This window comes from Eulemur rufifrons, chromosome 20, assembly GCF_041146395.1.
Source record: "Eulemur rufifrons isolate Redbay chromosome 20, OSU_ERuf_1, whole genome shotgun sequence".
Lineage (NCBI taxonomy): Eukaryota > Metazoa > Chordata > Mammalia > Primates > Lemuridae > Eulemur > Eulemur rufifrons.
The window spans coordinates 37522514-37549777 of NC_091002.1; the positions used below are offsets into that span (position 1 = coordinate 37522514).

The window sequence follows — 27264 nt, forward strand, 5'->3', positions numbered from 1 at the left end:
AATTCAAAAAAATAGAAATCACCCAATGTATCTCCTGAGACCACCAGTGGAATAAAAGTAGAAATCAACTCCAAGAGAAACACTCAATTCTATGCAAGGTCATGGAGATTAAACAACCTGCTGCTGAATGATTATTGGGATAATAATTGAATCAAGAAATCAAAAGATTCCTTGAAGTGAAAGACAAAGGGGGCACAAGCTGTCAATATTTATGTGACTCAGAAAAAGCAGTCCTAAGGGGAATATTTATAGACTTAAATGTCCTCATCAAAAATACAGAAAGATCACAAATTAACAATCTAATGACATATCTCAAGGAACTAGAAAAGGAAGAACAAACCAAACCCAAAGCCAGCAGAAGGAAAGAAATAACTAAGGTCAGAACAAAACTAAACAAAATGGAAAAACAGAAAAACAATACAAAGAATCAAAGACACAAAAAGTTGGGTTTTTGAAAAGATAAACAATATTTAGAGACCTCTTGCTAGATTAACCAGGAATACAAGAGAAGGGACCTAAATAAGCTCAGACATGAAAAAGGAGATATTACAATTGACACCCCAGAAATACAAAATATCATCTGTGAATACTATGAAAATCTCTACACACATAAACTTGGAAACATACATGAAATGGACAAATTTCTGAATAAACAACCACCCCAGACTCAATCAGGAAGAAACAGAAATTCTGAACAGACCAATAACAAAGAAGGAGATCGAAGCAGTAAAAAAAAAAATCTTCCAACCAGAAAAAAAGCCCCACACCAGATAGATTTTCAGGCAAATTTTACCAGCCCTACAAAGAAGAGCTGGTATCCATAATGCTGAAAATATTCCATAACATGGAGAAGAAGGGAATCCTCCCCAACTCATTTGATGAAGCCAGTATCACCTTGATACCAAAGCCAGGAAAGGACAAAATGAAAAAAGGAAACTACACACCAATATCCTTTATGAATATACATGCAAAAATTCTCAACAAAATACTAGCAAATTGAATTTAACAGCACATCAAAAAAAAAATAATCCACTGTCACTAAGTGGGCTTCATGCCAGGGATGCAAGGTTGGTTCAACATACACAAATGAGTGAATATGCTTCACCACATAAAGAGAAGCAAAAACAAAGACCATCTGATCATCTCAATAGATGCAGAAAAAGCATTTGATAAAAGTTAACACCTTTTGATGGTAAAAACCTCAACGAACTAGATACAGAAGGAACATGTCTCAATATTATAAAAGCCATATCTGACAAACCCACAGCAAACATCATACTGAATAGGGAAAAAATTGAAACCATTCTTACTAAGAACAGGAACAAGACAAGGGTGCCCACTGTCACCGCTTCTATTCAACATGGTCCTGGAAGTCCTACCCCAAGCAATCAGGCAAGAGAAAGGAATAACGGGTATCCAAATCATGAAGGAGAAGGTCAAACTATTGCTTTTTTCTGGCAATATGATCTTAAGTATAGAAACCAGCAAAGACTCCACCAGGAGACTCCTGGAATTGATAAATAAATTCAGCAAAAGCTCAGGTTACAAAATCAGTAGCATTCCTACACACCAATAAAAGTCAAGCTGAGAAAAATCAAGGACTCAATACCATTCACAGTAGCTACAAAGAAATAAAATACCTAGGTGTCTACTTAACCCAGGAAGTGAGAGATCTCTACAAAGAGAACTATGAAACACTGAGGAAAGAAAGTGCAGATGATAAAAACAAATGGAAAAACATATCATGCTCATGGATTGGGTAGAATCAACATTGTTAAAATGTCCATACTACCCAAAGTGATTCACAGATTTAATGCAATCCCCATAAAAATATCAATGTCATACTTCACAGGTCTAGAAAAAATTCTACACTTCCTTTAGAACCAGAAAAAAAGCCCAAATATCCAAAGCAATCTTAAGCAAAAAGAACAAATCTGGAGCTATCACATTACTGTCTTCAAACTATACTACAAGGCTATAGTAACCAAAAAGGCATGACGTTGGCACAAAAATAGAGATCTAGACCAATGGAATAGAACAGAGAATCCAGGTGTAAAGCCATCCATATATAGCCAACTGATCTTTCACAAAGCAGACAACAATATACACTGGGGAAAGAAGCCCTATTCAATAAATGGTGCTGGGAAAATTAGATAGCCACATGCAGAAGAATGAAACAGGATCCATATCTCTCATCACTTGCAAAAATTATTTCAATATGCATAAATACCTTAAATGTAATACATGAACCTGTAAGAATGCTAGAAGAAAATGTTGGAATAACTCTTCTAGGTGTTGATTAAATAAATTAAATTAAAGACCTTCTGCACAGCTAGGAAATAATCAACAGAGCAAATAAATACCTTACAGAATGGGAGAAAATATTCACAAGCTATACATTCAATAAAGGGCCAGTAACCAGAATCTGCAAGAACTCAAGCAAATCAGCAAGGAGAAAAACAAAGAACTCCATTAAAAAGTGAGCAAAAGACATGAACAGAAACTTTTAAAAAGAAGGTACACAAATGGCCAATAAAAATATGAAAAAATACTCAATGTCACTAATTGTCAGGGAAATGCAAATTTAAAGCACAATGAGGTATCACCTTACCCCAGTCAGAATGGTTTTTATTAAAAAATCCAAAAATAATAGATGCTGGCATAGATGCAGAAAGAAACACTTATACACAGTTGGTGGCACTGAAAATTAGTACAACAGTATGGAGAGTCCTCAAAGAACTAAAGGTAGACCTGCCATTTGATCCAGCAATCCCACTGCTGGGTATATACTCAAAGGAAAAGAAGTCATCTTATCAAAAAGATACGGGAATTTGAATGTTTATTGCAGCACAATTCACAATTGCAAAGATGTGGAATCAACCCAACTGCCCACCCATTCATAAGTGGATTAACAAAATGTGGTATATGTATATTGTGGAATACTACTCTGCCATGAGGAAGGATGAATTAAGGCCTTCTGCAACAATTTATATGAAACAGGAGACCATTATTCTAAGTATCTAAAGAATGGAAAAATAAACGCCACATGAACTCACTATTAAATTGGATGATCACACACGTGCACAGAGGGAAGTAAAACTCAGTGGAAATCAAGCCAGGGAGATGGGGGGAGGAGGAGGGAATGGGTGAAAACCTACCTAATGGGTACAACGAACACTATCCAGGTGATGAGCACACTTATAACCCTGACTGAATTGTAACAGTATTGATACATGTAACTGAAAACATTTATACCCCCATAATATTTTGAAATAATAAAAAATGAGGCAAGTATAGTATCCACCTCTCAGTAGTTTGGGTTAGAATTAAATAATATATATAAAACTTAATATATATAAAATAGTAGTAGCACAGTAACTAAGTGCTACTATTACTATAGTTCATTTCTACCCATAATACTTCTGACACCAAATATGTGATTTTCTCACACTAGTGTCAGATTGCACAGATGAAGGGCTCAGTCTCACAAGACTACCCACCCCCCTTTCAGGTACCAGTAGCAAGTCTAGGCAACCTGCACTTCTGACAGACCAGCTATCAAATTGAAGGTTGCCAGGACTCCTCCTTTGGGCTTGATAATTTGCTAGAGTGGGTCACAGAACTAAGAGAAAACAATTTACTTACAATTACCAGTTTATCATAAAGGATGTTGTAAAGGATGTAAATGAACACCCAGATAAGGCAGTACATAGGGTGAAGTCTGGTATAATCCCAAGCATAGGAGCTCCTGTCCCCATGGATTTGGGCGCATTCTTCAACCTGGAAGCTCTCCCAACCCTATTGTTGAGGGTTTTTATGGAGGTTCCTCTACAGTGGCATGTTTGATTAAATCATTTGCCATTGGTGATTGACTCAATCTCCAGCCCTTCTCCCCTCCTCCCCAGAGGTCAGGAAGTGGGACCAAAAGTTTCAACTCTCTAATCACAAGATTGGACTCTCTGGCAACCAGCCCCCATCCTGAAGCCATCTAGGGGCCCACCAGGAGTCACCTCATTAGCATAAACTCAGGTATGATTGAAAATGGCATATTATGAATAACAAAATATGTTCCTATCACTCAGGAAATTACAAGAGTTTCAGAAGCTCTATACCAGGCACCAAACACAATATTGGACTAAGTCATAGTAAGTGCTCAATGGATGTAAAATAAATGACAATCAAACCAACTGTTACATATTTTGATGCCAACTGCCAACAGGGATCATTTCTGAAACTCCTCTTACACAAGTTTCAGTTCCCTCCTTTGTACACATGAGAAGGTTCGATAAGGTCAGAAGGAATTATGTTCCAGTCAATGGATCTTGGAACCAAAGGCACTGGGGTGTGAGGGTGGCAGGGAGGCAGGTTGAGATGCTTTCTGCTGGCAGTGGTGTCCCAATGAGCCCAAGGCAGGAAAATAGGAGACTGGTGGGGTAGAAGTAAAGGGAGGTAAAGTGTGGAAGGGAGGCAGGAAAGCCACGTGGGGAACAGCTTGGCTTGCCAGAAGGTATTTCTCTGTAGGCAGTATTGGGGTTTCTTGGAAGAAAACCCACTGTTATGAACTTAGAAAGTGAAAATCAGTTTCCAAAAAAGAGAGGATTAGATGGACTAAGCTGGATCCTGAAGGAGACACAATGTATGAAGATAAAAGGAGGATGCAAAAAGAAAAGCACAAAAATATATTAAAATTAGCTCAACTCCTGCTGGGTTCTTCACACTCACAGCTGATTGGAAGGTGGGATAAATCTCTGGAGCATATTTGTAGAGTCTGCTCAGCTCAGTGTCCGCATAGACACACTGCCACCCTCCTACACACGCCCTGTTCTGGGGGAGGCTGGCTCTGGGCACTTTATCGCAGACTGTTGGCCAAAGGCTGGTATTCCCTGGCCACGTGGGCCTCTCCGTAGAGACGATATGTCTTGACGTGGCAGCTGGCTTCCCCCAGAGCAAGGCACACAGGAGAGTAAAAGCACATCCCAGACGTAAGCGGCAGTCCTTTTATAATCTACTCTTAAAACAGATATACCATCACTTTGGCTGTATTCTGTTCATTGGAACCAAGTCTTTAAGTTCAGTATACACTCAAAGGGAGGGGAATTAAGTTCCGTTCAAAAGTCCTTTCCATTATCATCGGAGGTCCTGGAACCAGTGAAAACATGTCAGAGATGGGTACTTTGCTGTCTTTGCAGAAAGTAATGACTTCGGTGGACAGGAGGTGGTTGAAGGTTATCTTAATAGAGGATCAAGCCAATTCTTACACTACATGGATAATCGCCTCTCACTGAGTTCAGATGCACAGTTTCCTAGGCTGAGTCATCTGCTTTCTCGTCAGGTTGCTCCAAAACAAAGGTCAGCACACTTCAGTAAAGGACTAGGTGGGAAATATTTTTGGCTTCGCAGGTCACATATCATCTGTTTCACATACTTTTTTTTTTTCCTTTTTATTAAAACCCCTTGAAAACGTAAAAAACAATCATTCTTAGTTGGCAGGTTATACAAAGATAAGCATGCAGGCTGTGGTTTGCAGACTCCTGCTCTAAAATAATCACAGAGAGACGCTCATAGTGTCCTTGAAAATAGTTCAGATGTGACTCTCCAGGCCACCCAGCCATGAGGAGAGTCTCCTTTCCATGTCTCTCAAGTTTCCTCAAAGAGATCTAATTTATCTTACTTTAGATAAAGAGCTGGGAGTCCTCTTTTCAGGTTGGATACATTTTACATAGGATTTCTTTCATTCCTTCGGGGAAACTGAAACAGGTTCAAAAATTAAGTCACTAAAATGACTAATGCGGCACTGTCAGAGAAGAATTATGGACCTGCAGGATTATGGTCTCTCTGAAAACTCATTCTGCGTTTCTATCCATCACGTGAATAAAAATAACCTTCTCCAACAAGGAGAGTGAAGAATGTATGGACTGCCAGTAACTATTCCTTACTGCCGACTAAATGCTGGCACCACACAGGCTTTGTATGGCGATGGGAATTTGTATCAGATTTGGCGTTCAAGGGGGGAAAATAATTCAGTCTTATACTTTAGTTTTCACGTCTGTATTGCTTTCTAGAACATCAGCATGCCTCATCAATGACACTGAACGCAGCAAAAAACCAAACAAAGCAAAAGCATCCTGTGCCTTTATCAGCAACTGAAATCAACTCCTTGGATGAAAATTCTTAAGAACAAAATCTACATTTTAATTTTACCAGGGCATTAATAAAAAAATGTATTAGCTACCCATGACTTCACAAAAGAAAATGTGTTGATATGTATGTATGACTAATGAAGTCATACTAAAAGAGGAAACAAGAAAGCTAAAGGAAGAAACTAAAAGATGTTCATATTTAATGTTTCCTAGCTGTAGATAAGTAATATCCACTTTCTTCCTTTGTTCCCATGCCCAAACCTGTAGCTTTATAAAATTGTTCACTCAAGTTGCTATATGAAAACCATGCAGAGATGCAAAAAATCTTGCAAGAAGTAGGGAGTTCTATGAATAAAGGAAATTATTTAAAAAGTCAATGAATCATGTATACATCTGTTTCTTAAATCTGCAATCTTAAGTCTTTGATTAACCCTCTTGAAGTTTACCCTTAAAGAACTTATTAGTTGTAATTAAAACTGTCCAAAAATCATAATTAGCTTTAATAGGACAGACTTCGAAGGGTCATCTTTCATTTTTGAATATATAGTGCTTCTTCCTGCAATTATTTGTTCTCGTAAATGATTGATTTTCAATTTATTAGCCAGTTGTCTAAGACATTATTCACCTGCCATTCATTTCAATGGCTCAAGTAGTACATGCGTATATTTATTTGTCCTAATACTGTCAGGTGATCAGAAAAACTGTTGCTCTAACCTGACATGTTTTTGATTGACATTTTACAGTCTCAACACAGCATTTATGACAATACCATTATTCTGGGGTTTTCAGAAGAAAACCTTATTCACAGTCTAAATGTTAAAAGACTAAGGCCATTTTGACATTTCTAGAAGCAACAGGTTTTTTTGGGTGGTTCATGAAACAGGGAAATTGGCTCCATCAAGTCCAGGATCATCTGACATTAGTAATGAGAACTGGGAGAAATGATTTATTCTCATAAAAAAGCTGACAAGAAGATTAAAAATCCTAAAAACCTTTCTCAAGCCGTTGCTATAGGACTGTTCTCTTCTCCTGGGGTCTTTCTCGTGGGCGGGGCTCTATAATCTCTCCACCATCAGGCTGTTTCTGTCTCCTGCACCCTGCAGCACTCGGCGCCTCTCTGTGTAGCTGCATCTGTTTAGGTAGGAAGGGGCGCTGCTTGTCATATGACTGTCCCTAAGGCCCATGAGAGCGAAGAGGCCGATGTCCACTAGGCAGGCCCATTCCCACTTCGAAGGGATACAGTCACCTGCAGAGATTTCTCTTTTCATCGATCACGAGGCCGTCTGCTATATTGTTTTACTAAACGTATTTCTGTGGTGAGAGACAGCTGGAATTCCTTTCCAGTTATCTAAGAAAGTACATTCTAGAAGGGCAGACTTCTTCAAATTGACGAATTTGGCAGAACGAACAAAAACCATGTCAGAGGACTCCTCAGCTAGGGACTCACGTGTCGTTTTATGTCTATAGCCTTGTACGTACTGGCGATGCGTAACTGTCAGTGGCCTGCTCTGCCACCAGGAAAGAAGAAACAGATGTGCCTATTTATCTTTTGATTGGGCTTCTGATATTCACATTGACTTGTCTGAAATAGCACCAGCCGCCCTAGAAAAGTTTTTCCTAGTCCTTGAGTCAGTGGCGTCATTGTTTCCGGTGGCGAATAAGAACGTGATTATCGTCTCAACGCGATCCATTGCCAGCAGGTATTGCCCGGCACAGGGGAAAGACAGAGACCATTTGGAAGTGAATGTACAGAAAAAAGATGTAGGATTTTATTTATTCAAAGTGAAGTAAGACCTTCGTAAGACTTTTTAGTGTATACCTAATGGAAATTTTGGGGTAAATTCAAGACCAGGAGGTCTTAGCATTCCCTGCTCAGTGTAGTAATTATAGCACTATTGTTATAAGTAGGAAGACTAGATAATTAGGGGGAGTTCTCAGTCGTCTTGGGAGAGGTAACAGGTTCATTACTAAATAAAAGTAATTTACAGTAAATTGAAAATGACAGCTGATGCCTTCTTAAAGCACGGCTTGATGGGACAGAAATCATGAGGATATTGGATACATGTAGGAGGAGGAGCAATTGCAATGGGTCTGGAAATCACAGAACTTAGGCAGAAATGGGATAAAGAAGGTATGAAGAAGGCTAGAGTCCTTTTGCTTACACTGGCCCCGAGGGTTCGCAATAGGATACATTCCTATTTGTGACATAAAGAGAACAGATATCAGAAGCAACTGCCTCAGACCATCAGTCAAAACGTACAGCCCGGACAAGGTCTCAAAAGGAAAACATAAAAAGCTAACCAGGAATATCAGCAAGTAGGGTAATTTTATTTAAAAAGTACCATTATATACATACTTTACTCTTTCAAAATATCCTATTCAAATTTTCTAGAAATTATTCTAAACAGATTTCTACTGGGCTATTTTTTTCTATTCATCTCTTTGCCCTCCCTTCTTTTCTACTAGAAGATCTGGCGCCCATCCCACGGTCACCCAAGACCGGCATGTTGCCCTTTGCTCCCAGGCTGCACACCCTGCAGCGTTCCATGGCCTGGGGTTCCATAGCACGGCGATTAACAGCCTGTGCTTCGGAGGCCAGTGACTGAGGCTCACATCCTGTCTCTGCCCTCTGCTAGCTATGGAACCTTCAAAGAGTTACTGAGATTAGATCATTTCTCCACCTATAAAATAGAATATTTATTATATCTATACCATTAAGTTGTTATGAATGTTAATTAGGATAATTCAGAGCTTTCATAGTAGAGGTTGGCACCATTCCTCATCCTCCAAACCCAGGTCCAACAGCTCACCAAAGCCAGCTGATTTTACCCCTCGAGTATCTCCCCTCAATCCATCCTGTTCTCTCTCTTTTCACCTGTCCCTCCCCACCCTCACCACCCCCGGTATCTCAGACCTCCCCCATCTCTTGTCTGGAGTATTTCAATCAATTCCAAGTGGGTTGCTTATCGCTGCCCTTCCTGCCTTGTGAGAGAGAATACTCCATGGCTCCCTACTTCTTTCCATAGTCATGTGTCCCTTCCAGCAAATAGTACAATGACTTCCCAACAGGACTACCCATTCTTCACCTGGCTTCACTCCTTTGTCCACTCCCTCTGCTATCAGTGCTGCAGCCATGCTATTATAAATCACCGTGACTCCCCAAACATACATGCTCTGCTCCTCTCTGGCTCTTGTTCCCCTCCCCGTGAGATATTCCCTCTCCCCTCAACTCATCCTGCTCCATCTGCCTGAACATCCCCCTGGTTAGGCCTGTTTTGAGCACTCCTATCCCACTGGCCCCTCCCAAATCTCTGAAGATTGCACAGTTGTCCCCACATAAGGGTCCTTGGACATGCTCTTGGCTCTACCTGGAACACTCATCCATCTCTCTCTCTTTACCTCATTAATCTTGCTTTATCAATGCCTTAGGCTTGTCAGGTCAAATGCCACTTCCCCAGGGAAGGCATCTCTGATGACTTTGTTAGATGCCATCTTAGCAACCAGCATTTCCCTTCGTTAGCACTTATCATGATTGGGGATAATATATAACTATTTGGTTTAAAAATCTTTGTCTCATGTGTGCTATTGGGGGCCCCTAACTAAGATTCAAGGGCAAGCAGCCGATTCAGGGGGATACCCGGAAGCACCAGTAGGGGAGTAGTAAGGTGAGACAAGGAAGGGCAGGAAGCAAACACAGGTGCAAGGAATAAGTAGATTGTCCTGTGGCAGCTGGGAGCTGGTCCTGCAGGAGGACTCTAGAAGACAATGCAGGTGTGCCTCAGTCATCCCACGGAAGGGGCACGAGCACCAGCCTAGGGGTGTTAATCCGCCTGCCCCTGTCCATCATGGGTCGAGGGCTGCTTCCAGGGCACTAATTCCCCAGCACTTCAGTGTTGGCAAAACAAACATCCAGAAAAAACCCCCAGGAGGCCTATTCAGGAGGAGAAGCCACTGGCACACGCAGAAATCAGAGGTGAGTGCCAAGGCACGACCAGCGGGCATTTGACAGCTTCAGCTACATTTTCCTCACTAGCTATCTCTAGAGCAGCATTGTCCAACAGAAATATAACGTGAGTTACAAATTCATGTGTCATTTTAAATTTTTGAGAAGCCAAACATTTAAAAAGTAAACAAAAAAAATGACATTAAGGTTAACTCTATTTTAATCAATATTTACATTTTTTGTGCTGTCTTCAAAAGCTGATTTGTATTTCACATGTACAGCACATCCCAATTTGGACTTCCCTCATTTCGAGTGCCCAGTTGCCATGTATGGCTAGCAGCTATCTCAGTGGGCAGCACAGCTCTAGGACAGAGTCTGGTAGGGGCTGAGTGTTCAATAAATATTTGCCCAGTGACAAAGGTCACAGCTGGAGCAGTACCTCCTCTGAGAAAGTTTCCCTGACCCTCAGAACTGGAATTGGGTGCTTAACCTGAGAACACCCCTACCCTTCCCTGTTTCCTCCAGCACACGGTTTGTTGGACTTGGCTGGGGTTGTGTGTTCACTCATCTGTCTCTCCAGCAAGCTGCTGGAGGGGGCAGACCCCCAGCTTGTTCATTCCTCTGGCTGCAGCACCCAGCAGTGTCTAGAGCAGAGGCAACTTCTGCAACATTTTGCTTGACAATGAAGGCATTTTAAGATACAGTGATTTAATTATCATCTTTAGTGAACATTTAGAGGAAAGGTAAATTTTATATATTGATTATAGAAAAAGTCTGCGTTTCTTTTTCCTGCTAAGAAATATTAGTGTAATCTCAAGGGATTACTCAACTCATGGCTACAGAGATTCAGAGGTTGGAAAATAAACATACGGTAATGAAGCTAAGGGTGAGATGTTCATGGCCATATTTAATTAATAAAAATCAATCGAATCATATACTTCCTATTCTTACTGGTTAATACTCTAAAGCCTAAATCAATGATTCTCAAAGAGTGGTTCCCAGACCCATAGCAGTGGCATCACCTGAGAACTGGTTAGAGATGCAGGTGTTGAGCCCCACCCAAGCTCCACTGAACTAGAGCCCCAAAACTTGTATTTTAACAAGCCCTCCAGGGGCTTCTGATGCACAGAGAAGTTTGAGAATTAGTGCTTCCGAGAGAGTAACTTCCAAGTCACTCCTTTAGAAGGAAAGCGTGCGATCCTAAGGAAGACAGCTTTCTGTGCCTAAAATTCCACATAAAGAAAACATTTGCTCTACACTCTGCCTAAAGGTGTGTGGTTTCTCCACGTGCAGATGATTTTCATGTTAAGTAAAGGGAATATGTTGAAATTTATTATGGTACGATGTCAAAGAGCTCTTAGCAAAACATTTGGTTAAACAAAACCATTACTGAGAATTTGTAATTTTTAAAGCGAGAAAATACATACAGAGAACAGTGTTGTTTTCTGTAGTTGTCAGGCAGCTTTGGGGTAGTTGATGAATTTTGTCATCTGTGGGATTATAATTAGGGTAAGGGCACATTTTTATAAAAAGTTCATATGAATTATGGAAAACCCATACATTGCTTTCATTTTAAACTTCAAAATTCCAAATCGGCATTTTTAAAATCTTCACTTTCACCACTTAAAATAGCATGTCTCAACAAAGAAGGAACAAATATTTTAAAGGGGGGGAAGTGGTAGAAACCCAAAAAGGAAGGTTTTTATTTCCCATGATAATGTGAGGCTGCCCACAACTTCAGATATATGTGTACTGAATCATACCCTGGAGAGGAAATAAATTAGGCTATTTAGAAAGCAAAAGACTTTCCCTCTGGGAGTTGCCCCAGAGGGACACTTGAGCACACACGTGTACATCTTCAATCAATAACTTCCTAAAGAGCTATTTGGACAATGCCAAATGGAGAATTGGAGCATTTACTCATTTTATTCAGCTCAAATACCCAACATTTATTCGTATCTACATACAGGAAATAAAATTTTATATATTTCTCTCGATAATCATCTCTAGCCTCAGTTTCACCTTGTGCAGGCAGGCACATATCATGACACCTTTCCATCCCTCCCTCTGTTGTCAACTCCCAAAGGGAAAGCTTTTGTCTTCCGAATAGCCTAATTTATTCCTTCTCTAGCATCTTGAACTTTGTAGGTACTCAATAAACATTAATTGATGACAAAGATAGTTAAGATCTTTTGAATTTATTCATGGGATGATTCTTCTATTTATTATGTCTTTATATATTATATTTTCCATTCTTCAGTGAAAAACCAAAAAAAAAAAACAAAAACATTTCGTCTTTCCAGTTCTGTATTTAACATCTGCACAGAGTACAATGTATGCCTGTTTTAAACAAATGTGTAGGAGCACTGGGTATCTTGATTCAGGAACGCAAATGATGAGACAGAGCAATATAGTTTTCACAAGAAAATTTAACCTTAGGGTTTACGAAGTTATTGGAAAAATGCAGTTGTTGTTTTGTTGGAGAGAGAGAATGAGAGAGAGCAAGGAAATCTCATTGTAATGCTATTATGCTAACCTCACTTTGTCCATAATTTTCCCAGTTACAGGGTAGACACCAGGTTATACGCACATCTGAGAACTAGTATAATTTATGGTCAATTCACTGGAATATATCAACTCGTAGAATAACCATAAGTGTCATCATAAGTTGATTTCTAACCTCAGTGACCCCATGAAGTCATTGGAAGACTTTGGGAAAGTTGCTTAATTCCCATTTACTGGTTTATTGAAAAAACAGCCACATTAACATATTTCTTCTTATTGTTGTTCCTTAATAGTTATTGATTGTATACAGGATGCTTTGTATCTCTGCAAGGTGCTACAACTTCCCCAGGGAAGACTGTGCTAATAATGAATAGTGTTTATAAAGTACTTGGCAATCCTTGGATTAAAAACTAACCGTATCAAAGTATTTATATTAACATGCCATATGGGAGAACCATATGTTATCTATTAGAAGGGTAACATGTGATATTGAAAATAGCTCTCTGGTGTATTGCCTTGTGCTATTTTTATACCAAGAGATGCCACAGCAGACTTTGGTATGCCAGGGTTATACCTGCAACGTTGAAATGCTACAAAATTCAATCCTTCCGCAGATACTTGTTGAGCTCCTTCCTTATTGAGTGCTTGTCACTCTATACGAAATATATGGAAGGGACAGTTACATGCTACTACTCATGTGTTTCCTCTCCTTGAACACGCGTCACACTTACATCTCCCTGAACAGACACACAGGTTTAAAAAATAACAGGTTCAATTATTTCCTCTTCCTTCCACATGGACAACTGTGCTGTTTCAAGACGTGTTTAAAGAGGTAGAGTTGAGACAGTTGTCTTCTCTGCCCTATAATTGAAGACTAATCCATGGGTCTTCTCCCCCTCTGTGAATGGGACATGCTCGTAATACTATTTGAGTTTATTTGGGGTAGAACTGGAACCCAGGAGAGCATCGACCAACATTTTCCCAAACTAACTACAAATGCTTCACCACCTTCCCAGGAGGTTCCAAGTCATTAGTCTGGAGAATCATATCATAACAGCTTCCACGCAAAATCTCCCCAGGCCTGGGGAAGGGATTTCTCTTAGCTAATGGCTCTAATAATAGGACCAAATGGTAATAGCTGTATTATAATGAGAGCCTGAGTTCTTATGTCTGGGTCACTTTCCTTGAAAAATTCTGCCCCACATGACATAAAGACCTCATATTTCATAAGTAGCCTTAAGATTTTGGAATAGAAGATAATTTTCTTCCTGATTCATTTGTGAACTAGCTAGGCAAGGCCAGGTAAGGCAAGAGCATGGTTTATTAATTGACAATATTTATTGAACACGTACCACGAGCTCATTCCAGGTACTTAGGAGACATCAGTGAATGAAGCAAAGACCCTTGAGCCTCTGTGGAGCTTATATTCAACAAGGGGCTGGTACACATGAACAACGAGCATAATATCTACCTAAACTACAGGATATGTTAGAAGATGGTGGACAATTGAAAAACCAAAGAGAAAACGCTGAACAGGATGAAGTGTGAGGGGATGAGGAGATGATGACATTTATAATGGAGGGTTCAGCACACACTTCAGCGAAAAGGGGACATTTGAGCAAAGACCTGGAGGCTCTGGAGAGGTGAGGCAGCGCAAAGACCTGGGAAGAAGAGAACCCAGGGAGCTGCAGGAACAGCACAGAGGCCAGCATGGCCAGAGCCAGAGAGCAGGAAAACGACTAGAAGGGAATGAGGGCAGGAGAATCGGAGTCTCCACCATCCGGAGTCCTGCTGCCAGAGTGTTTGAGCAGCAGGGTGGTATGAGCAGCCTTACATTTTAAATCAAACTGGCTTCTAGGCTGAGAACAGAGACTGTCGACAAGAGCTGAAGCAACGACACACTGGAAAGTGCTCGCCACCACCCAGGAGAGCAGGGATGGGGTCGGAGGCCGGCCTGGGTGGTGCTGGCAACAGCAGATGCTCCTGCTCCCCCCACCCTTCACCACATTTGATTTTTTTGAGAATCCTTAGTTGAGATCGAATAGACATGAAATTTTTAAACTAATCCACCACTGAATGAAATTCAAGCAGAAGCTCAGATAGATGTCATACCTTATCTACACAGAAAACTAAAATGGGATTCAAGCAAAACAATTATTACAGCTTAGGGAGAAAATGGAGTTTCCTTCTTAATCCCTTGACAAGTTTTTACGGAGCCCCCAGTTGATTTTAGGCACAGTGCTGGGTGCCTAGGACAGCGTGGGAACAAGAAGGGGACATCTCTCTCTGCAGAGGATGTATGAGGTAGCTCATGCAGGTGAGCGGAAGTCAGGGGAATCTGCGGGGCAAGCAACAGAGTCCTCAGGATTTGGCTTAATCAGGACCTGAATATACTTTGCATCAGGAGTCTCATTTAATTTCTATAAAATTTCTGAAATACTCTTGCAGATAGTACATGCTCAATAAATATGAGTTTAAAGAGTGAGGGAGTAGAGCACTAATACTGGAAAATGAGAAAGATATAACCAGTGGAATTTTCCCAAGTTACTGTGCTTTTCAGCATGAGAAAGTCAAGTGTTACGCCACACTCAACATGAATGCTATGGAAATTTATTACCTGAAGTAAATATGTGATCTTAAAGGTATGTTAACTCTGAAAATGTAGCTTTTGTGTAACATTTTTTAAGCTAACAAAATAGCCTGGCATTTCCCTATATTGCTTCAACATTTATAGAAACCTTTTAAAATCCCTTCTGAAAAGCACAAGTTTGCATGCCGCACTCTACTTCACTTTTTATTGTTTATGTGCTTTCTGTGAAGATAGCTAGACAGACAGGGCTGAAACAAGGAAAGCTTGTCCTTATCAAACACCAGTAACTGTGTAATGTGACTTTTTTTCTACCAGTGGACACCCACTGTTTCACTAAGAACTCATCCATTTGAGGCATTTAAAATGGATGGAAAGTTACAAGCCAGCCAAAATGTCCTTCTAAAAGCAAGTGAAATGAATGCTAATCTCATTGCCCAAGAATGCATATGCTGGGCTTGGAAAGCAAGACTTCTACATTGGTTCCCCCTGCTGGATTTGAAGATGCACTGTCTTGGAAACCGACGAAAGCAATGTACCTGAACCTTTTTATCTGAGGGCACGTTACTCAAATGGCAAATCCAGCATTCTTCTACAAGGCATTTGCTCCACGATAAACATGCCAAGTGTTTCTTGAGTTTGGTCCCCAAGGACAGGAGTACTACAAACAGAAAACTGTGCAGCCGAGACTCAAAGCAGGAAAGAAAAGCATGCCACTCAGACATCTGTGTTAGGGCATGGGCCAGCATACGTGGGGACGAAGGATAAAAGCCCAGAAGCAGTAGATTAGGTAAACTGCCCAACTGGTTGTTACTATTAGAAAGCTGGATGTGGGGGTCTAACCATGAATTTCCTTTTTATGCGTTTACAACTGCTGGACCCAATTCCTCACATTCCTGTGATTTAATTGCTGTTTCTCTTCTTATTTTCCTCTCTTCATAAGAAAGCCCTTTATTCCTATTCTGTAGGAGGACCAGTAACCAGACTAGTTTTAAAGGCAAGTTTTTGGCACATGCTCCTGCATCAGCTTGACCTTGGTCAGAGAGCAAGAACAGCAGAAATGACTATTTCCTCCCTAGAGCAAAAGCCAACACTGGCAAAAGCCAAAAGCAGAACCGGAATAGAGAAAATGTCATATAATCTCATGGTGCTTGTAAATATGCCACTTAGAACACTGGATCTAGGTGCATACAGAGCTGGCCAGGGTTCTTAGACTAAGAATTATACTGTGCCCCCCCATGACAAATGGCACAGTGCTGAACAGAGAGGATTCTGCCATGTTATAGATCTATTGACTGCATTTTTCAACTTCAGGGTGTCTCTTTTTTCCTTTTGGTCTCATTCTATGATAAACTTTTTCTTTCGTTTACGTCAAATCTCAATGTTTCTCTATCTGAAACTCTCTTCCATCAGTTCTTTTTCAGAGCTGCTAGGTGATACATTTCCTCATTGTTTCTGAGGTTCTTCTTTCAACTCTAGTAGTAGAGGCTTCCTATGGGGAGGCGTCCCCATCCTCTTGCCTCTGGAGTAAGAGCTGGCAGTATTAGGAGGTGATGGGTCAGAGCTCTCAAGCAAAACTAAGTTATTTGGTCTGCTTGTGGGTCGGGGCTCAGCTGGATGACTCTTCTGTTTGTTGTGGCATAGGCTGAGGTTGCCACTCCGTTGCATTCGGCTGGCAGCTGGGCTGGGTTGGAAGGTTCCAGAAAACTTCACTCACATGTCTGCCCCTCAGAGCTCCTCCCTATGGCCCTTCTCTCTCTCTATGTCTCTCTCTCCACTTGGTAGACTAGCTTCAGCTTCTCTACAGCATGGTGCCTGGCTTCCTAGAGGAAGAAAGCAGAGGCTGCCAGTCCTCCGAGGGCCCCTTGAAAGTCCCAAAATATTATTTCTACCACATTCTGTTGGTCTAAACAAGTTATAGAACCAATCAGGATTCAAAGAGAAGGGAGACAAACTCTACTTTTTGAGATACAAAGCACTTGTTGCCATTTTTAACCCATATTAATATAGCCTGGTAACTTCTGCTTCTGTTTTTTGTATTTAACTACATGTTTTCTATTTTGTTCCTATGCCCTTAGATAAATTATCATTTTATTTACTTTATTTTCCAAAGAAAAAGCAAATTGGAGACCCTTCCAGCAATGAATATAAAACCGTGCCTTTACTTGCCTTTGAAAAGTTTCTTTTTTTCTACACATATATCCACAGATATAGTACACATTTTAAGATAAAATAAAATGTTTTTAAATAGTTCCTAGTATACAGCCTCCCTTGTACCTGTCCAGTTATTTATTTTTCACAGAGTTCCATACTATGGCATAAACTTGAACCAACAATCATGTTAGACTGTCAAATGCAAGTTAAGTGAAAATAGGTTTTGTTTTTTTTTTGTAACATATATCAAACAGAAAAATAAAGGGCATAGAAACTTCATCAGCCAAGCTTCCTTATATAGCGCATGTTACTTGAGACAAGGGAGAAAAGCAGACAGGAATTGAAATCTGTTTTGCGTTTTGGGAACTACCGAGCCAGGAGAGAGATGTTACCAATACTGCTGAGTGAATTTTGTTTACTGCAGTTCAACGTTTCATCTAGCAATTCATGTGAGAAGGGACGAGTATAAATGTACCTATTTATGTAGGTAATTTTTTCTGTTTCATGCCTTTGATTCATCTCTCTGCCTTGCTTTATGTGGAGTCATGCTACATTGGTTACAATTAATTTCAGTGCTGCATATTAGCCATAAAGAGAGATTTCATAAATTGACTTGATGCATTTTTTTCTTCCCTCTGTGGTTTTCTTGAAAGATGAGAATGGTCCAGAGGAAAAGCAAAGTGCGGAAGAAATGGAAGGGCAGAGCCAAGAAGCAGGTGGGCTCAGATTTCTTTTGAGGAGTCTCCTAGGCCTCATCCACAGAGGTGAACAATGACTTTACTCGATGCTATTGTCTGAAAATGCTTATAACTTTCACCAGATTAACTCCAGTATTCATTCAGGTCTCCCTTAGGAAGCCACCGACACTTTTAACTATGAGTTGACTATGATCAAACATTCTCACATCTCATTCATCGATTCCATTTTTCTTCCCTATAACAACAGTTTGCCTAGTCATGTTTCAAGAGGGTCAGGTGGAGGTTGGAAGTGCCAAGCCAGAACTCGGCTGGCTTAAGTCAGGCCAAAATTAGCAGATTTAGCTTGAGGGAAACATTAAAATAAAACCAGTTTAAAGGAAATGAACAAGAGGCTTTCCTTGCACATTGAGTGGGGCGTTCTTTACTGTTTTGCATTAAATCTTCTGGTTATTTCTCTGCAGTTGTGGGATACAGTGGCATGGAGCCTGACTACCCCACCACACAGTGCTCTAAGTGAGATCTGTCATCATCTGTGTTCACTAAAGGACGTGTGTGTCAATTGAACGCTTATAGATTCTACACTGTACATTATAAATTGAACATTTTTTAAATAAAGTAGCACTTAAGGCTCAAAAGGGATTGGAATCATCTTTGATTTATTATCTCTTCCTACCCATTTTTGTACTCAGGCACACTCTCCTTTAAAAGAATGATAGACACAATCATGCAGTTACCAACATCACCACCAAAATAAAAAATCCTTCTTCCCTTTAGTTTCCAATTCATTGTCTCAGTTCTAATGAGCCCCACGGAGGGGCATCTTTGGAATAGTGGGCTCTGTCTAATGCATGCCAGGCACGTCCTAGGCCAGGTGCTGAACTCTTGGAATTAAACCAGGTAGTATGATAAGTTTTTCAATGAAAACTTCATACATTAACCTTGGAGCTTTTGCTAGGGAACTAGAAGCTTTTATTATTAACCTGGAAGATGGAATTGAAGAAGGCCAATCAGAGAAAGCAGTGAAGCAAGGCAGCAAGGACCTTGTGTACCTGTTACTGGGTCGGCTGGTTCCCTTTTCTGCAGCGTAGTCCTTGCAATGAGATGAATTTCTGGTACAGCAAACTGTTGTTATCCAACCCTTCCAAACCCCCAACCGACACACATCATCATGCTCCATAGCAGATGAGTCTTATGTGAAAAGCTGTCACTGTTTTTACTGTTTGGGGCTGACAAGTATTAGTCGACTAACTGCTGACAGCTAAGGCCATTCTCTGACTGCTGAGGTTTCACAGGTTTTATTCACTCACTGCTCTGTCCCAAACTGCCTTTATCAACACAGATTTTTTTCCCTACCCCTGTATATATACGTGCACATGCGCGCACACACGTATGCACATGCATTTATATACATGCATCCATATCTGCCTGTGCTTTATTTATTCATCCTTTTCCCTTTAATCAGTTGAAAACAGGTAGTTTCTTTTTGGATTTGGGATCACCTTGCCTGTGAGCAGAGAGAGTTAGGATGTCAGCCCTCTTCTCCACCTCCTGAATCTGAGAGCATTATCACAAGCCAGGCACCTCTCAATGTGAAGACGAGTCCTAAACGCATCCCTGAGTGGCATCTCTCACTCTCCAAGTGAGCCTGCCAGCTGGAACAGACTTCAGTGACAGGATCCATCTATGATCCTGGCTGGTATCAATATACATTGTTATGTTCTCTCTGCTATTTCATAGCTTCTCTAATCAGAGTGCAGAGAAATTGAAGATGTAGTTCTAGTCATTAAAGCCCTTTTGACCTGCTATTATTTTTCCAAAATGAAAATATCTTTTCATTCAATATAATTTCCAGCTTCAATTCTGATTATATAGCCTTGCAGGCCTCTTCCACATCATGAAAAAACCCACAATCTCAAAACAGCATAATCCAGCAGTTTTGACTGTTGTGGTGATCTAGTCAAATAAAAGTTAGAGATAATATTCCTAAAAAAAGAATCACTTTACAAATACCTATCAAGGATTGACTGTGTCCCAGGCACTGTGCTGAGCACTGAGAATATGGCAACAAACACTAAGGACAATATTCCTGCTTCCTTGAAGCTTGTATTTTGGTAGGGGAATGAAACAATAAATAAAAAAGGATGAAAATATCAACAGTGATAAGTGCCTTGCAGAGAAGTACGGTGACATGGAATACCCAGGAGGCAACTTTCCATTAGCTGGATTTGGGGGGACTCTCTGAGGAAGTGGTTGTTAAAACGAAAGTTGAATGGCGAGATGCTGACAGAATATTCTACATGGAGCGAACAGATAACACAAATGCCAGATCATGTCTGACCATATACAATCTGATTTCATAAGAACTACAAAAATAAGTTAACAGAGGATTGCAAGTATCAGACAGACATGATTTATATGTTTTAAAAAGCTAATTTTGCCTGCAAGTGAAAATAGGTCAAAAGAAGCAAGAGTCCGGTTAGAAGGCTACTGCAGAAAAGCGATGATGGCGGTTTCTAGAAATGGAGACAAAATGGACTGAGCTGTAGCACATTCTGGAAACAGACACATTCAGACATGCTGATGGGTTAGATGAGATGCATGAGGGGAAGAGGGACCCAGGCTAAGTCCTAGGTTTTTAGCTTCAGTAACTGCGTGGATGACGTATGGAAGACTGGACACAAGTTTTGTTGAGACAGTTAACAGCTGAGCTGTGGGCACAGTAAGTTTGAAAGGACTCTTTGCCATGTGGGATGTCAAGACGCCAGTTATTCAGAGATGTGAGAGTCCAGACTTCCAGGGAGAGGTGTGGAGCACAGACGCAGGGGCGAGAGTCACTGGCCCAAGGATGATATGGCAAACCATGTGACTGGGCGAGAAGACGTAAATGATGAAGACTACGGGCCTGGGACAAGATGCCCTCTAGATATGCGGCAAGTGAAGATGGAGCAGCCACAGAAAGAAAGTGCTTTAAGATGATCAGAGAGAAGACTGTGAAATGCTACTGAGAAGTCAAGTAAGATACAAAAAGAGAAGTGACCACTGGATTTGCACAGGAAGGTCGCTGGCACCTTTGATAAGACAATCCTCAGTGGAACTTTGGAGAAGCAGCTTTGGTGTGGATTATGGAGTGCGAAGTGAGAGTGACCACAAAAGCTGCTTTCAGGCAGCTTTGCTGTGACAGGAAGTAGAGAAAATGGGGAGCTGTTATAACATCAGGGAAGGTTGATATAGTTTGTTCTTTTCTTTTTCAAAATAGGAGATCGTCGCCTAACACCACAAAGTGATTCATCATCTTCAGTTATCCCCTACTAAAAATCGTATCCTCTGTTCCCACTGAGACCTGACCCAAAAGTAACAGTATATGCACTATGGACAAAGATGGGCTAGAAAATATGTGCTGTGCCTCCAAATGTGTGTTAGTTACCATGTTTATATGAGTTACCTTTAGTTCCAGTACTCTGTTAGTGCATGAAAAAATATATTCCTTTTCAAATTATCAGATATCAACCACTCCAAATGATTTCAATAATCCTCACATCTGATATTTACTGTTTTAATGTCAGTAGGCTAATTTTCTATTATCCTGGAGGCCAAAGGGGAGTAGTCACAGTGATGCTGATGACACTGAGAAGAGAGATCAATTCTGACGAGGCTAATTGGTGCTGGGAGGGGGACAGAGACCTCCAAGTCCTTACTCCCCATCTTGTTCTTGGGTGACATGAAATCTCCAAATGACTTCTGGAGCCTTCTGCCAAGTGAAGCCCTTCTCCCAGGCCTCTGCCCCGACAGCCATCAGAGCTGTTCCCTGCAGTTTGACAGCCTGGCATAATGGAGCAGAAGTGCTGTGCTAAGAAAAACCAAATTTTTAAAAGCACTTTATAGAAACTTGCAAGCATATACTTTCTTTCACAATCTGTTACTAAGCAAAATAACATATCATCCTTTAAGATATGACGAAGAAGCAAAATGCCAAAGTATACTACCAACAACTACTATTTTCGTTAAAAAAAAAAAAAAAAAGTTTATGTTACAATAGTCTCTGTCTTAACTGAAGGTGTCTGTTTCACTAATTCTAAAGAGAGTCCCAAACGACTGGCCCCTTCAGAGATCATTCGATGCAGCACAGCATGAAATGGACTCACGTGTTCTTTGGTGGAACAGGGAGGGAGGTGCGGGGGGCAGCAAAGCCCCAGCCTGACAGGGTGAACTCTGAGGCAGTGTTTCTTTTTTCGCTTTACAGATGGAGTCAACACGGCCACTGTGCCCAGCCCTGCTTCAGAAGAGGCCGTTGAAGCCTGTAAAGATGAAGGTATGAGACTACTTGCTACATCTAAAAATCGTAGACCCTTAAAGGAAGTCTACTTGGGCTTTGTTTACATGGAAAAGACACGCAGCAAGCAACGCTAACTAATTCTCTTTAAGCATCTCTGTTTCCAACACAATGAAATGTCTCCCCCATGCTCTTTTATTCCATATCTAGCCTTTTCATTTATATATATGTTTACATCTATTCCTCTGAAAAACAACTGTTTAGGAAATGAAAGAACGATCAGAGAAATTAAGTTTAGAGAAGGTATTTATTGGAAACAGCAGAGTTTGTCAGTTCTGCTATTTACAGCTAATCATCAGGAAAAAGTTCCAAAGAGTGGCATGTGAAGAGCACGTCCAAGAGTGCCCTTCTCCAAGACGGAAATATCTGAAAGCCATACTTAGAAATTAACCTTTGGCAAGAGCAGTATTCTCCACTCGGTGGGCAGTTACTGTGAGGAAATGTTGCTGACCCAAGTATCCCCAGAAGAAAAAGAAAAGGAGACAGTTTGAGGGAGAAGGAGTGGAGACATTGATGTGGGCATGCTAGAACTTAAAACAAGTATCTATAAGGGGAAATAAAATAGACCTATTCTTTTCTCTCCCTCCTGATTGACAAGTCCCCAAACAAAAAGGATAGTCATACCTCATTTTATTGCACTTTGTTTTTCTGTGCTTCAAAGATACTGCATTTTTACACATTGAAGGTTTGTGTCAAGCCTGTGTGGAGCAAATCTGTTGGTGCCATTTTCCCAAAAACATGTGCTCACTTCATGTCTCTGTGTCACATTTTGGTAACTCATGCAATATTTTAGATCTTTTCATTATTATTATTATTATTATAATTGTTGTGATCTGTAATCAGTGATCTTTGATGTTACTATTGTAATTGTTTTGGAGCACCACAAACTGCACCCATATAATCTGGCGAGCTTAATCGATAAATGTCATATGTATCCTGACTCCTCCACCAACCAGCCATTCTCTCACCTCTCTCCCTCCTCTCGGGGCCTCGCTGTTTCCTAAAACACAACAGTATCTAAATTAGGCCAGTTAGTAACCCTGCAGTGGGCTCTAAGTGTCCACCTAAAAGTTGCCCATCTCTCACTTTCAATCAAAAGCTAAAAATGATTAAGCTTAGTGAGGAAGGCACGTTGAAAGCTGAGGTAGGCTGAAAACCAGGCCTCTTACCCCAAATAGCCAAGTTGTGAAAGCAAAGGAAAAGTTCTTCAATGAAATTAAAGATGCTACCTTCAGTGAACACGTGAATGACAAGAAAGTAAAACATAAGAATCTTTGCTGATATAGAGAAAATTTAATGGTCTGGATAGAGGATCAAACCAGCTACAACATTCCCCTAAGCCAAAGCGTAACTCAGAGTTCATATTCTCCGGGATAGATGGTTGGGGCTTAAATCCTGGCTCTGCTGCTCACAATTTAGATGACATTTGACAAGCAGTTCAAGGAGTTAACAAGTAATGAACCTCTTTGTGCTTCAGTTTTCTCCTCCAGAGAATGGGGACAATATTGTTGTATCTCCCTCACAGACACAATAATACAAATCAATTGCTTACACTGCTTGCCTGGCACACATGAGACTGGGCTTCCCAGAAGATGGACTGAGGAGGAGATTAGGAAGCAGATGTTTATTAGGGAGAGCTCTTGGGATCAACCCCTGTAATGGAAAAAGGAAAGAAGCAGAACTAGGTACAGGGAGAAGTTGAGCTACAGTGCATTCTTAGAAGATGTCACAGCTATCCAAGCTGCTCACAGTTGTGGTAAGTCAGGCCATTAAAACCTGCCACTGATAAGTCATTTGACACCTGCTTCCCTGTACAAGGTACACGATTTTGGTTACTGGTACACTGAGGGCCCTGAGTTCACCTTATACAATTCATCCATGTAACAAAAAAACACCTATACCCCCTAAATCTACTGAAGTGAAAAAACAAGACTAAATTCAAGGGAATTACTGAATTTCAAGGGTATTACTGAAATCATTAATATTCCTTAACCTATTTATTTAGAGATAATAAAAATGTTTTAAGAACCACATTAGTATGTAATCTAGTTTCAATTAAAAATAGAACACATAGGATATGATTTTTGCCTTATTTCCTCTAAAATAGCATGTACTAAAGACCACTGTTAATTGGTTATCAGTTCAAAGCTCAGATTAAGTGTCCAACACTTATGGAACTGTCATCTTGACTGACAGATGCATAGCTTAAAATGAAAACAAAAAAAAAGAAAAAGAAAATTTCCGCTGAAATCCTCCAAGATTGCGGTCAAGATGAGGTTAAAAGGCAGTCATATGTGTTGAAGATTCGTTTCTAACACTCTCCATTATTAGCTTTCATGCAGAAATATCTCTCCTCAGTGACATCTATGCTATTTTAGAGCTCTGCAGTTATAAGATCGCATATAGAAATGCTTATTACACTCTCCAGTTTAAGTGGCAGAACATTTTTGCTGATCAAAACGTCCTGAAGGAGCCCTTGCTCTCTCGAGTTTGTTTTCCATCTTTGATCCTTAGACCAAGCATCTTCTTGAGCTTTGAAATCACTGATATTATGGACTGGTCCTGTTTTCTCTTCTGATATGAATCTCAAGCATTCTGAGACTGATTCAGTCATTTCCAGCTTTGCTTGTTGGTGGACTGGCTTTACATATGTTGTAACTTTGCAAGGTTTGAAAACAAGCAAACAAAACATGAGATTGGCTAATGTCACTTTGTTTGGGAGATGAGATTTTTGAAAAAGGAAAATAGTTATATGAAAGTTGAAGTATCTCTAGAAGAAGTGTTACAACCCAGGGTGTTTTCTTCTATGCTAGCAGTTGTGTTCTAATGTTCTAGGCATATTCCCACTGGGAGCCAAGAGCCCATGCTTGTTGCCTACTTGCCCCATGCATCTGCTAACTGTGCAAGCTGCTAACAGAAGGAGGTGCAACTGCTTGGCTTATGGATCAAGAGCTAGATTGTGATCTATATACTGAGGACACCTGTTCCCAATGAGTCATTATAGCCATAGAATGTGGGCAGGAGTTGAGTCAGGAGGATGAGATATGGGGAGGAGGCCCACAAAGTGCATACCAAGGCTGTGGCTACCAGGATTGAAATGAAATTAACTCCAAGGTAAAGCTGGCCTGGGAAAATATGTGTCAGTTGATAGGGAGTTCTGATGTTATTCGTAAAATAGACCATGTGCTTGTCTATCGAGGATTTCTTCCTCTACTCGTTAAAATTACTCTATTGATTTAATTGTGGTTTTGACTTTAAATCCTTAAAAAATATTCAGGAGTACAATTGTTAAGGCTATTTATGTTAACAAAAGCACAAGCAGTAAGATGTAGGTGACATACAAACACAGGAGTAAAATTCACATGAATATCAGGTATTCTGATTGGAACTTCTGCAAAGTCATTATTACAGTTTAAGATGTAGTCAGGCCGGGCGCGGTGGCTCACGCCTGTAATCCTAGCACTCTGGGAGGCCGAGGTGGGCGGATCGTTTGAGCTCAGAAGTTCGAGACCAGCCTGAGCAAGAGCGAGACCCCATCTCTACTAAAAATAGAAAGAAATTATATGGACAGCTAAAAATATATATAGAAAAAAAAATTAGCCGGGCATGGTGGTGCATGCCTGTAGTCCCAGCTACTCGGGAGGCTGAGACAGGAGGATCGCTTGAGCTCAGGAGTTTGAGGTTGCTGTGAGCTAGGCTAACGCCACGGCACTCACTCTAGCCTGGGCAACAGAGTGAGACTCTGTCTCAAAAAAAAAAAAAAAAAGATGTAGTCAATCTCCTAAGTCAAGAAAAACTCTCTGTTCTAGTTGTCTTAACACTTCCAATAGCTCATCCTCACCCACAGCCAAGGCCAAGACACCTACTAGAAATAATAGTGCTGTTTAAACACATCCTGATTCACCTGGTCTTATTATTTAATCAGTACGTAATTTGGATTTGAAGGTCAACTAGACCAAATCATATGCTCATTAATATTAAAAGCAAAATCAGTTAATACACAGGAACATACCCAGCGGCTTGTGTTCCTTTGAAACTGAATAAGTAACTTCATTGCTGTTTGGTATTTATGAAGTAGGATGTCACCTGGCAAAGGATTTCTTAACCCTTAATCTAGTTTTAGACCTTCTAGAAGTCAAAGTTGCTATAGGAAAAGTGGAAAGCTAGAGCAAGAGTCAGCCTTCTCGAAGAGAGAGCAAAGAGAAAGGTTACGATGAGGAAGCAGATTCAGGACAGTGAAGACATAAGGAAGAACAAAGGATTCCATCCACTGAGCGCTGTGAGCCTGGCTAGTGATGGGCTCAAAATTGGTCTGAAAAATGGCATCATTTCTATTCTTTGTCTAAATTGTCACAGAGAAACAAAACATTGGGCCACCCATGAAATTCCCCTCAAGCCTCTCCAGGCGAATTTTTCTTAGTCCTGTTCCCGTTCTTGGTGACCACCTCCCCCGCATTGCGTGTCCTCACCCTCTCACCCATCATAGTGAGGACACAGCTCTCCTCTACCCTGGATCTGCATTGATAGAGGGTCTGAATATGCGTTAGCACCCCTGAGTTATTACTCTTGGATTTTAAGAGTGTTCAGTGCGGAATGAAAGCGGCTGCCTCTGCTAGTTCAGCGAAGGGGAAAGAACTAAGATCCATGGAGTGTCTCCTCGAGGCAATGCTTTGTGTTTACGTACGGTGTCGTCTTCATTTCTCAGAAGGTAACCCTGAGACTCGGAGAAGGATAAAGGGGGTGGGGATAGGAGAACGACTTTAGTCGTGTTAACTGTCAGCGCTAATAGCTGTATAAGCTTATGCAATCCTTTAAAAAAGGTAGTATTTATTTTACTATAAAAATTATTTTTCTGTTTAAAGAATACATATTTAATGTTAAAATAGTTTAAAATGAAGAAAAATATA

General features: G+C 40.6%; 1 protein-coding gene across 4 annotated transcripts in view; it reads left to right on the top strand.

Annotated features, from left to right (window-relative positions):
• Positions 1–27264, top strand: part of MACROD2 (mono-ADP ribosylhydrolase 2) — a 1707340-nt gene that overhangs the window by 1588346 nt on the left and 91730 nt on the right. For all 4 annotated transcript variants that reach the window (XM_069495843.1, XM_069495844.1, XM_069495845.1 and 1 more), the window contains 2 exons: positions 17983–18045; positions 22268–22336. In XM_069495843.1, the coding sequence (XP_069351944.1) occupies positions 17983–18045; positions 22268–22336 (132 nt within the window). The remainder of the gene's footprint in view (positions 1–17982; positions 18046–22267; positions 22337–27264) is intronic.